The 11,589-nt window shown below is 59.9% G+C and overlaps 1 protein-coding gene across 2 annotated transcripts; it reads right to left on the bottom strand.

Annotated features, from left to right (window-relative positions):
- Positions 1 to 2,366: 2,366 nt before the first annotated feature.
- POU4F3 (POU class 4 homeobox 3) lies at positions 2,367 to 6,016 on the bottom strand. 2 transcript variants are annotated; one of them, XR_009968406.1, is made up of 2 exons: positions 5,491 to 5,599; positions 2,367 to 3,571 (listed from the first exon to the last, which is right to left on the bottom strand). XR_009968406.1 is itself a non-coding variant. In XM_062638204.1 (2 exons), exons 1-2 carry the CDS (start codon positions 5,605 to 5,607, stop codon positions 4,374 to 4,376), a joined length of 963 nt encoding a protein of 320 aa, XP_062494188.1. In that variant the 5' UTR covers positions 5,608 to 6,016; the 3' UTR covers positions 4,265 to 4,373. The 2 variants fall into 2 exon arrangements, 1 of the variants encoding a protein (XP_062494188.1); XM_062638204.1 differs by lacking the exon at positions 2,367 to 3,571 and adding an exon at positions 4,265 to 5,219 and having other exon boundaries at positions 5,491 to 6,016.
- Positions 6,017 to 11,589: the final 5,573 nt, after the last annotated feature.

Here is an 11,589-nt window from a genome sequence, read left to right as displayed (position 1 = left end):
CCCCATGCTATCCCTCTCCCCCACAGGTGTCCCTGTGCCACCATCCTCCCCCCAGCAGCATACCCAGTGTTCCCAGGGTCCTGCAGCAGGGCTCACCCTGTGTAAACAAGGGCTGGTGTAAGCTCGCAGAAGGCTGGTGTCAGACACAGCAGCCTCGAGGAGGAGGGAATCAAAGGATTCCCTGCAAATCCATCTGCCCTACATCTCCTCTCCGTTCTGATCTCCAAACTCATGCAAGTTTAAAAAGCAAGTAAATGCTGGCAGTGATTAACCTCCCCACTGCTCCCGGCTTCCTGCTCTCCTGGGAGGAGAAGCTCTCAAGGAAAGGTGTAACCCAGGGGGAGCAGAGCCCAGGTCCCAGCCGCAGCCCAGTGCAGTGAAGTCCAGACCCCTCAGCATCCAGCCCCTTGGTGCTTCCTTCCGCACACGCGGCTTGTGGAGCCCCTCGCATGTCGCCGTGGGGTGCAGGGTGCAGGGTGACTGCTACCAGATCCTGAATTTACGATTATTGCACTTATGCCCCAGAAACGTTTCATGAATCCTCAGCGACGCCCCAGCAAAGGCAGCAGATCTGCAGCCAAGAGGTGTTTTTGTGCACCCCCTTCTGCTCTGACTGCCTGCAACCGGGGATCCCTGCTCCTACCCAGTGCAGCCCCCCCTGCCCCACAGGCCCCTACCTGAGCCGCAGCACCCACAGGCAGGGTGGCTGGGGGGGGTCTGGGGCTCAGCGGCTCTGAGGCCACCCCTAGTGCATGCTCTGTGTAGGAGCTCCACGTGCTGCAGGCAGTTGGAGACGTTTGCTGTGTGTCAGTGCCATTGTACAGCAGCTGATCCGGGTTCACGGAGCGTTATTGTACATTAATTCCCTTTGGATCTGAAACCAGTGTTTAATTTTCCTCTTGTGCTCTTTTGCTCCATACAAAATTCGATTGAAAATGTTGTGACGTGTCTCCATACAGAGTTCTAAATTTGCTTAAGTGGTCTAAGCCATGTCTTGGTGATGGAATAAATTTATATCATTTCCAGGCAAACTGCAAAGCACAACTGGTGTCATTAAAGACAAACTCATTGAATTGCTCTAAAATATCCTGCCCTGGAGATAACTACAGGGGCTCTATGGCTGGAATGAGCTCCTCTTGCTTTACACCGGCGAGCAGTGGGGCTTCCTTTCCCATCAGAGGGTCTCCAAGCCAGCGGGTGACAGAAGGGCCAGGCCCGTCCCTGTGCTGAGCTGCTGGGGTCAGCGGGGTGCTGGGGACAGGGGGCTGCCAGGCCAGATGCCCCTTCTTGGAAGCCCTGCTCAGAGATGGGCATCCAGGAACAGTCCTGGAGCTGCGCTGAGCGCTGATCCCGTGCTCAGCTGGCCTGAAAAGGGCTGAGGTGGTCTGAATTGAACTGGTCTGGTATGGATTGGGCTGGGCTGAACAGGACCCCATTGCCCGGGGTGCTGGGATTCGGGGTCCCCCTTCCCCAGCGCCATGGCATTCCTCAGCCTGAGGTCCCACATCTCCGGGTGCAAGCGTTGATCCTCCCTCCTGCCTTGTGGAACACAGCCAAGGCAGGGGGCCCGGCGCTGAGGCTGGGCTGGTGTCACGGAGCAGTTCCATCAGATGCTGCTGGCCTAAGGAACGTTGTATCCCAAACCGGATGTGTCCCCAGGGGAGGGCGAACCTCCTCCTCCCAAACTCGGGAGAAGCGAAACCTTGGAGCGGGGAAGTGCAGAGAAAAAAGACCCTGGAAGATGGGATTTTTGCAGCTGAAAATCACTCTGGGAAACAAATGTGGGACTTGATGGTCTTAAAGGTCCTTTCCAACCCAGCTGATCGTATGGCCTTGTTCCCACACCTCAGCCTACCCTGCACACCTCATCACCCCCACCCCGCACACCCCAAACCCCTGCACCACCAGCCCTCTCTTGCCGGGTGTCCCCACATGCCCCATCCCAAGGCTGTCACCTCCCTGTGTCGCCGTCCCTCCACCCCCCTTTCCACAGGTGTGCTTTTGTACACCTGGGGCTCCCCCCCACCTCCTGTGCTATCAGATGTGCCTCGATTGATTTGCTCCCTGCACTTATTAACGGGATCATTTTTCCATCCTTCGTGCATGAAGGGAGGTTTGGTGTAAGAATCTTTGGTGTAAGAATCAATGGGATGAGCACCGCCGGTGGCTTGTTTGGGTCGCTGCGCTTTCATCCTCAGTGCGCAGTCCCCGGGAGACGGCGAGAGGCAGATTGAGGAAAAAGCAGGGAGTGGGGAAGAAAATGAACTGATTGTTCAGAAACCAGAGACCGGGGATGCCCGCGGGACACGCACCGGCTTCGCCCGGCATCTCCCAGCCCATCTCCGGTGCTTTGCAGGGGCTCACTGAAGGGATTGCTCTTTCTCAGCAGGCCTGGCCTGTGGGAGGTGGGCTTGGGAGGAAGGAAGTGTCCCGGGGAGGTCCCACAGCCCTGCGGACCAGGACAAGGACCCCCGCGGTCCTGCAGGGAGCGGGGAATCCTGATCCTCACGCGCCTGGAGAGAGCAACAGGGAGCGGAGGGAGCTTTGGAGGCAGCTCCTCACCGAGTCGGTGCCCTGGGAGGGTGAAGGGGGTCCCGGCGCGGCCCGGCACAGCCAGGGGAAGGCTCAGGCATCGGCAGTGACTAAAGCAGCTCGTGGGTGACCTCCAGAGCCAAGCCCCGGGAGAGGTGTCGGGTCCTGTGTGTGGGGCAGAGCAAGGCACAAACCTGCACCTGCCGGGTGGAAATAAACCCGGGGTTTGCAAAGAGGGAAATCCGGGCAGAGCCTCTGCAGCACTGTGTCCATGCAGGAAAACCGGGAATACAGGGCAGGGAGCTAGGAGGAGCAGGAGCTTCAGGTCTCCCGATCAGCGTGTTTGAGTGGGAGAAGCCCACGGGAGCCCGCTTCTGGGACAGCTACTGCAAGTCTGGGAGAGTTCCTTTAGGACTGGGTTTACACCTTTAAGCCATTTCTCCAGACCTGGCCAAACGAAGAAATGTAGAATTGTCACAAAAAGTGCAGATCTCGGCAAAACCAGCTCCCAAAAGTGACGCTGCGGTGACACCTTTGCCATGATAAGCACGACCCGATGTCCTCCAGAAGCGAACAGGCAGGAAGATAACGGCCACCAGGTCTGTAAGGCTCTCAGGCAGGTGAGCAGAAACACGGGCTAAGTGAGGCTCAGGCTTAACGCAGCCCGAGAGGACAATAACCCAGTCCGAGGACAGCTTTGGGAGGGTTGTTATTCCTGTCGCATACTAGAACATAAAGGCTTGTGAAGCGGCGGGGGGGTTTGGCCGGGGGCTCAGGCTGATCCCTCCTCCCGAGCCAGCGGCACCGCGCTTGGAACGAGCCCCAGTCCCGCCGCCCCGACGGCCGCCGGAGCCGGTCTCCAGCCCGAGGGGCCACCTCTGGGGGACGCTGCCGGCCATGCACGGGACGAGGGAAGGGACGGAACCGCCTCTTACCTGGCTCGTTTGCATAAAAGCACCCGCGGAAAGGCCCCGCGTCCGGCGGCACCAGGAGAGTCGGGGGACGGATGCCGCCTGGGCTGCACTCGGCCCCTTTGATCCTACGGTAGGAATTAATATTGCATCATCAAGTGTTCAGGACCCCCAGTGTAATGGCACAAGGGCTTTTATTATTGAAGGACATTTGGGGACAAATCGTTGGGGCTGACAGGGGAAACGCGGAGCCAAGGAGCGCCCCGGCTCCCGGCAATTGCCAGGCTGGATTTGAGAGGTCGCTGGTCCTTCCCCAACTGGGGAGGCGGCTGGGACCCGGCTCCCGGTTTGATGTCACTCATTGAAACGCTGAAGGGAAATATTCCGAGGAGGCTCGTGCTCATTTTTAATCGTTAAGGTGCTTCGGAGTCCTAAATAAAAACCTTTTCCCCTTCTAAAGAGCATCAGAAAGGAGCCCGCGGTGGGTTTTGCCTGTGCTCCCACCCGACAGGCGGGACGAGCCCGGGAGCTGCTGCCGGGTCACCGGGCGGTACCGGGGGCCCGGCGGGGCACAGCCCCGGCGCATTTCCGGGGGGGGGAGACGGGCCGCCGAAGGGTGTTGGTTTGGTCTGCACTGGCCGGTGTTTCCTTCGGTGCTGCCCGCGCGGGCGGAGAGGAAAGACACGTCCCTTCGGATGGAAAAATAAAGCTTTATTCCGGGGCGGGGGGAGCGGGGAGCGGCGGCTCTGCCCGGAGCGGCCCTGCCCGTCCGAAAAACCGCGGACCCTCCGCCGCCGCCGCGATCGGCTGCGGTCCCGGAATGCCCCGGAGGCGCAGGGAGATTCGCGGTGCCGTCCCGTCCCGTCCCGGGGGTGCGATGAGGCGGCGCCGTCGGGGCTGTCGGTGCCGGTGCGGCGGGCCCGGGTGCCGTCAGTGCACCGCCGAGTACTTCATGCGCTTCTGCTTCTGCCGCTGGTTGCAGAACCAGACGCGCACCACGTTCTTCTTGAGGTCCAGCTTCTCGGCGATGGCCGCGATCTTCTCCGCGGAGGGCCGCGGCTGCAGCGCGAAGAACGCCTCCAGCGAGCGCTTCTCGGGCGCGGCGATCGAGGTCCGCTTGCGCTTGCGCTCGGTGCCCGGCAGCAGGTCGGGGCCCGCGGCGCGGTCGCGGTGCGCGGCCTCGGCGCCGTCCAGCCAGGCCTGGAGCACCGGCCGCAGCGCTGCCATGTTGTTGTGCGACAGCGTCAGCGACTCGAAGCGGCAGATCGTGCTCTGGCTGAGCGCGCCCACCCCCGGCAGCTGCAGCGCAGCCAGCGCCGCCCCCACGTCGGCCTGGGTCACCCCCAGCCGCACCCGCCGCTGCTTGAACCGCTCCGCGAAGGCCTCCAGCTCCCGCGGGTCCGACCCCGCTTCGGGCGCGGCGGGCGGCGGCGGCCCCCCTGGGGCGCCCACGGGCAGGGCCAGGGGGGCGGCGGGCGGCAGCGGCGGCGGCTCGGGCAGCCCCCCGACGGCCAGCGGCGAGGAGAGGTGCTCCAGGAGGTCGCCGCCGTCCAGCGCCGGGTGCGGGAGCGGGTGCGGGAGCGCGGCGGGCAGCGGGAGGGCGGCGGCGGCGCAAGGGACCCCGCTCATGGCGGAGAACGCGGCGTCCGGCTTGAAGGGGGGGTGGTGGTGGTGGTGGGGGTGGCCCTTGGCGTGGGGGGCGATGTCGACGGCGGCCAGAGCCTCCGCGCGGGCCAGCAGGCTCTCATCAAAGCTCCCGAATATATTGCCCTGGAGCTGCGAGCAAGAACGCGCATGGCGGAGTCAGTGGGGAATACTGTCATCGCCGGCTGAAAAACCTGCCCCGGCACCGCGGTTCCTCCTCGGAGCTCAGGTCATAAAAATTAATAGGAAAGCTCGCGCAGACGTGCGGATCAGAGACGGGAGCGGGAGAGGGGGGAGAGGGGCGCCGAGACGCGCGAGTGTTTCTGGTGACATGAAAAAAACATTAAGTCGGTGCCTGTCAGAAAATGTGCCTCAAAGCGGTAATTCCGCTCCGTCTACGTACCTGCGGGGCCGGGAGGCAAACTCTGCGCATCGCCTCCGCGCTGGCGTGCAGGCTGGAGAACTTGGGCTCCTGCAGGGCGGCGGGCATGGTGAAGGGCTGCTTGGCGTTCAGGGCCATCGTCCTGCGCCCCTCGCGGGTGCGCAGCCCCTGGCATCGACTCGGGGTTCGCTCCCTGCCCCGCCGCTGCCCGAGTGAGCGATGTTCGATGGCAGCGCTGCCTCTGCGCGCCCGCTCCCCCCCCCCCCCGCATCTTCACTCATCTTACATGCTGCCTGCCAGGAGCGGGCCCCGCGCAGGCGTGCAGTGCAGTGCAGTGCGGTGCTGTGCTGCTCTGTGCTGTGCAGTGCGGTGCAGTGAAGTGCGGTACTGTGCAGTGGGACAGCGCGGGCAACACACGGGCAGTGGGACCTCCTGGCCGCCCTCCACAGCGCTCTGCTCGGGGCGGCGGGACGCGCCGTCAGGGCCCGGAGAGTCTCGCAGCCCCGGGCATCGCCTCCCCGGCCAGCCCCGGCAGTGGCCCCGCTCCGGGACCGGAGGGCCCTGGGACCCGCCGCTGCCAGGCGCTTCCCGCGGCCAGGACCAGTGCCGCTCGGTTACCCGCCGCGGGGGGAGCGTAACCAGAACAGGAGCGGATCGAGGGGGCGGTGGCTTTTGTGGCTCCGCAGCGCTGCCCCGGGAGTACCGGCTGCTGCAGGCCCGGGCCCCCTCCGCCCCTCGGAGCCCGGGCCCTCGTCAATCCCGTGAAACGCGGTGTCGAGCACGGGGCGTGGTAAAACGAGCAGGGGGCTCCGAGCGCTGCCAAGGGCTGGAGGTTCGGGAGGGGAGAGAGACCCTCAGTGTGGCCAATGCCCCCCCCCCCCCCATTCCTCGGGAGACATCGCCCCGACGTTTCCACAGCACCCGTAGGCGGTCCAGGTTTGCTCTGTCCGGTTTCGCACCTCTCCAGGCACTCGATGGCCCGGGCCCGCTGAGGGCTCTGCAGGGCTGAAACCACCCAAGTAAAAACCTGCCGCTGGATTTGAAGTCCCCGAGAGCTCTGCGGGGGCTCAGGGACCGCAGAGTGGGGCCGCAGGGGCCGCTCTCCCGGCTCCCTGACACCGCCGCCAGCCGGGCCCTGCGAGGGAGCGGAGGCAGCGACCGGCGGCGGAGCTGCTGCCCGCCGGAGCGGGGGGGAGCGCTCCGGGAGGCAGCACCACGGACAGCGCCGGGGCTCCGGCGGCAGCACCGCGGAGAGCGCCATGGGGCGCGCAGCGGGGTCGGGGCGCGGGGTCCCCGCGCTGCAGGAGCGGGGAGCGCGCAAAGCGGCCTCCTCCCAGCGCGCTGCGCAAAGCTGCGAGCCCTGATTTGCGATGAAACATTTAACGGAAATCATTTATATTTCAGAGGGCCTAAAGAGCGGCATGAAAGTTTTATCTGAAGTGGCACCATATTCACAGCAGCCCTGCTGGGGTGCGAGTAATTAATAGAGGGATAAATTTCAAGCCTTTGTTTGGTTTTGCTTTGAGCCCTCCCCCTCTCCACTGCTGTCTGGTTAACACAGATAAAGAAGAGGTTCTGAATGGGAAGCTGGGGGTAAAGCCAGAGGCAGTGCCCGCTGCTCAAAGCACGTCTACCAGCCCTGGCTCCAGGATCGTTTGCACTGGGTGGCATCTTTTTTCCATCTCTCCCTTGTTGTTTCCCTTTCAAAGAAGGAGGAGACAGAGACATGGGAACACCTCCTTCCCCATTCCCGAGTGCTGTCCAGAGGCCGCGCTGCAGCTGAGCATCACCCCTTGGGTGTGGAGCTCAGGTTGGGCTCCCAGCTCTGAGCACTTCTCTGTCACAGCCCACCCGAACACACTCCCCACTGCCTGTTCCAAGCACAGGGTTTTCCTTCGCTCCTGACAGCAGCTGCCTTGAACAAAACTGGGCTGGGTAACGGAGCCGCTGCGCTCCCTGTAATTAAAGCTGTGAAATATTGATGTTCCTGGCCCTGTCGACTGCCGTTACACCTCACAAACAGGGGAGAGGAGTCCAAAGGATAAACAATAAGTTAAAAGAGATCAGGTGGTTTGCCATCAGAAACTATCTGCAGGCTCAAAGGTGTCACTGCAATAGATTTCAGAGATCATTCACCTACTGGTAAATAATTAATGGTACTACTGGAAGTAAAAACCCACCAAACCCTGATGAAACATCATAGGAGACTCGCTGAAAAGCTGAAGGGAAAATCAGATTCAAAGCATGGGCTATTTTGCACTTGATCACGATTCAGAAGTTCTGTTTTCTAATACACCAAACCATTGTTATTTGGAATGTAACTCAAAGCCCATCACAGAGCACTGGCGATAGGCTCTTGGCTTCATGGCATTAATTCAATTTAAGAATGCTATAATAAATGCTTACACAGGCCTGATGGGAAGTTTGAAATACAACCACGTGTTACTTCATACACAGCACATGCTGACTCCATGACTTCATGCTGACTATGAGCAGCGTTACCCATTACAGTCACAAAGCCAGCATAACTTGCCCCATTGCATTTTCTTAAATTACCATTTGAAACAACCACAACAAATCTGGCTCCTCTGGAGCAGACCACTGCAGTACTCACCTTCTGAGACCTGCCAGTGCGCTAAAGCACAGCTAACACAAGGACACTTTCCCTTTGCTCCAGGGGGGAGCAAAAGCGTACCCACTTTCTGTCTCCTCTGCGGAGCCTTGGCTTCCTGTCCTGCCCATCCCAGGTCCTGGTAGGTTTCCTGTTGCTCTCACATTTGTCTTCACTGGGCATCTGAAAAGGAATTTGGGTTTTTGAGACCTCGCTCAAGATTGACACGCTATGTTCTGGTGCTGAGATGCAGCATTTCGTTATCACAAAATCTTGGAATCCCAGACTGGTTTGTGTTGAAGGGACCTTAAAGCTCATCCAGCTCCAACCCCTGCCATGGGCAGGGACCCCTTCCACTGGAGCAGCTTGCTCCAAGCCCCTGTGTCCAACCTGGCCTTGAACACTGCCAGGGATGGGGCAGCCACAGCTTCTCTGGGCACCCTGTGCCAGCGCCTCAGCACCCTCACAGGAAGAGCTTCTGCCTAAGAGCTCAGCTCAGTCTCCCCTTGGGCAGGTTAAAGCCATTCCCCTTGACCTGACCCTACAGGCCCTTGTCCCAAGCCCCTCTCCAGGTTTCCTGCAGCCCCTTCAGGCACTGGAGCTGCTCTCAGGTCTCCCCTTCAGGAGCCTTCTCTTCTCCAGGCTGACCCAGCCCAGCTCTATCAGCCTGGCTCCAGAGCAGAGCTGCTCCAGCCCTCGCAGCAGCTCCATGGCCTCCTCTGGCCTCACTCCAGCAGCTCCACATCCCTCTTGTGCTGCTGTCCCAGAGCTGGATCAGGGGGTCTCTGCAAGGGGGGGTCTCCCCAGAACGCAGCAGAGGAGGAGAATGCCCTCTTGACTGCTGCCCATGCTCTGGTGATGCAGAGCCCCAGAAGCATGAGCCCTGCACCATCCCGTATGCTATGGCTGTTCCACCACACAATCTGATCAGGAACTATCTAGGATTACCCAGACAGTCAATTATTCATCAGCTAAATGGCCAAGCATCAATTACCTGGCTTGATTCTCTTACTCATTAAGGAGATTGAAGAGCCCAACTTAACAAAGCAACAAGAAAGTTGCAACGTTACAGGAGCTGCCCGGCTCAGTACCGTGCCACAGGGAGGGGTCTGACACAAGGACGGCTCCGTGGCGATAGGACGTCACCAGAGCACTCGGGTTTAGAGGAGCCCTTCCTCCACAGCATGGGAAGTAACGGGGTCACACAGGGAGGCAGGACCACGCTGCGGCAAACCGCTCCCGGTGCGGGTCATGCGGGGCCTGGCCTGGGGAGGCTTGGGAGGGTGAAAGGTGCTTAAGGGGGTTCCAAAGCACTCAAAGGGTTGATGCGAGGGCAGGGAGGGACCATCCCCATTCTGGGAAGTTTTTAACAGAGCGGGGTGGGATGGAAACTGTTTCAGAGAGAAAAGCTGCAAACGGCATCGCCCCAAAGGTGCCACTCGGCAGGTGCTCAACTGGGTCCTGCAGCAGAGATTGTGCAGGCAGCTTGAGGCAAGAGCCTTCATCCCATGCAGGCAGGCAGGCACTGGGGGGCTCTGCTGCTTTCCCAGGGTCACCACAGTCCAGGGCCGGGACAAACCTGGAGGTGGAATGAGCCGTGGAGCTGCAGGAGGGGGTCCTGTGAGCCCCTCTGGATCATGGTGTCCGTGCTGTTCCCACACCAGCTGTGGATCTCAGTGCTGAGCCGGTAACAGCTGTGCAGCAGCCAATCCAGCTGCCACCAGCACAGTCTGCACCCTGGGTTTCATCCCATGTCTCTCTCCCACGCTTCATCTTTTGCTGCTCCCACCTCGTGCTGTTGGTGAGGCTGAGACCTGGGAAGTCTGTGTCCAACAGGCGGGGGGATCCTGTGGGTGCGAGGAGGGTGTGGGAAGCAGGATAACTGCACACAGGTCCTGCTGCTGGTGGGCTGGAAGCAGCAGTGAGATTTCCCTCCCAGGACTCCATCCCTCCCAGCTCGCGCCCAGGCAGGGTCCCCACTCGCCAGTGCACTGAAGGACCAGCAGCCAGGCTGGCTCCTGCCCGTCCTTCCAGGGAAGGGATGGGAGGTACCTGGGGTTTGTGTGTGGCTTCAGGTTAAACCCAAGTGCTCACTCTCATTCTCTGCAAGTAAAGACAACGAAGTGTTGCTGCCTGCACGTGAGGAGATCTTGGAGAGCCAGGTCCTGGCCATGCCCCTGGTCAGTGGCAGCCCTGCGAGGATGAGCGGGTGTTTGCCAGGGCTGATCCTGCCTCCGAACTGAAAAGCTTTTAGGTTCAGAAAAGCGCTGTGGCCACGTTGGAAAAAGAGGTGCCAAAGGGCAGCCCTGAAGCACTTTTTTTGATGGAGGTGGAACAAAGAGCCCATCCTCGGCAGCAGCACCTGCAAAACTACTGGAATCCAAGGTTTGGATCTTGCCATAGACAAGGTTTTGATTTGAAGTCCCCAGAACACAGGATGCCGGAGAGTTCATGCCAACAGGGAGGTCTTGTACTCACTTGTAATGGGCATGAATTATAGAGCTTGTTTCTTGTATCATTCCATGAAATGAAAATTGAGCAAAGGCCATGGTGCTTGTTAAAAATGAACCCGACCTGGTCTCGATGGGGAGAATAGAAACAACCAGACAGCATCTTCTGGGGGGCGGAACGAGCCCTGATCTGTCAGGCTGCTCTTTCGTCTTGTATTTGCTCTCAATTCTAGAAATGCATCTAAATGCAGCCCAACAGGACTCTGTTCCACAAGAAATTAATGAGGAACAAACATTAATTATTCATGCCTGAAACAGGAGGTCTGCTAATGTTTTTGCTAATCAACAAGTCAAACAGCTCTATCTTTGTCAGGGCGGCTGTGGGGGGGCTGGAGGAAGAGCAACATTGATGTGTTTTACCCGCATGCCCCCAGAGCCTTGCCCTGGGTTTGTGCATCCCTCCATTGGGAGCCCCGGATTCCTGCTGCTTCCAATGCCATCGAACCGGGACTCTGCAGCACAAGGGCAGCTCCAGACTGGGCCAGGCTCCGGTGGGGAAGCTCTGGGAGCTCCAGGCTGGTTCTGTAGGAAGAAACAGGGGAAGGAGACGAGGAAAACAAAAATCCAAATGGAGGAAACGGGAAGAACAGGGATTCAGCTGCTCCAGCCTGGAACAGGAAGCAGGTATTTGAAGAGCCTCACTTTTGGTACTTCTGGTCTTTGGGCCACTGGGGTCGGGGAGCCCTGCACAGGGGCGGATGCAGATGGGCTCCAGGTGCCCTTCCCTGCTGGGCCTTTGTCGGGTGGATGTAGGGAATCGCGCCTACAGGAACATCACTTCCAGGTGCTTGCCTGGACAGAACGCGCTTGAAAAGGGGTGGCTTTGTTTGGAAAACTGATACTGTAAAACAGGCAAAGCACCATCCAGAACAGTGGCTGCAAAGGAGACCCTGGAGCCTTACACAGAATTAGAACACGTTCCCTTCAAAAGGGCAAGGATTACATCGCCAGAAAGAGCATCCAGCCTCACCACCCTTTATTAGGCCTCTCCCCAGATGA

Source organism: Pezoporus occidentalis, unplaced genomic scaffold (assembly GCF_034315485.1).
Source record: "Pezoporus occidentalis ecotype Australia unplaced genomic scaffold, CSIRO_AGI_Poc_V1 ctg55, whole genome shotgun sequence".
Classification (NCBI taxonomy): domain Eukaryota; kingdom Metazoa; phylum Chordata; class Aves; order Psittaciformes; family Psittacidae; genus Pezoporus; species Pezoporus occidentalis.
This window is presented reverse-complemented; position numbering and strand designations above follow the sequence as displayed.

Coding starts and splice junctions, on each gene's coding strand:
- POU4F3 (XM_062638204.1), bottom strand. CDS start 5,607: ATGGCCCTGAACGCCAAGCAGCCCTTCACCATGCCCGCCGCCCTGCAG. Junction 5,220..5,490: donor TTTGCCTCCCGGCCCCGCAG/GTACGTAGACGG, acceptor TCTTGCTCGCAG/CTCCAGGGCAATATATTCGG.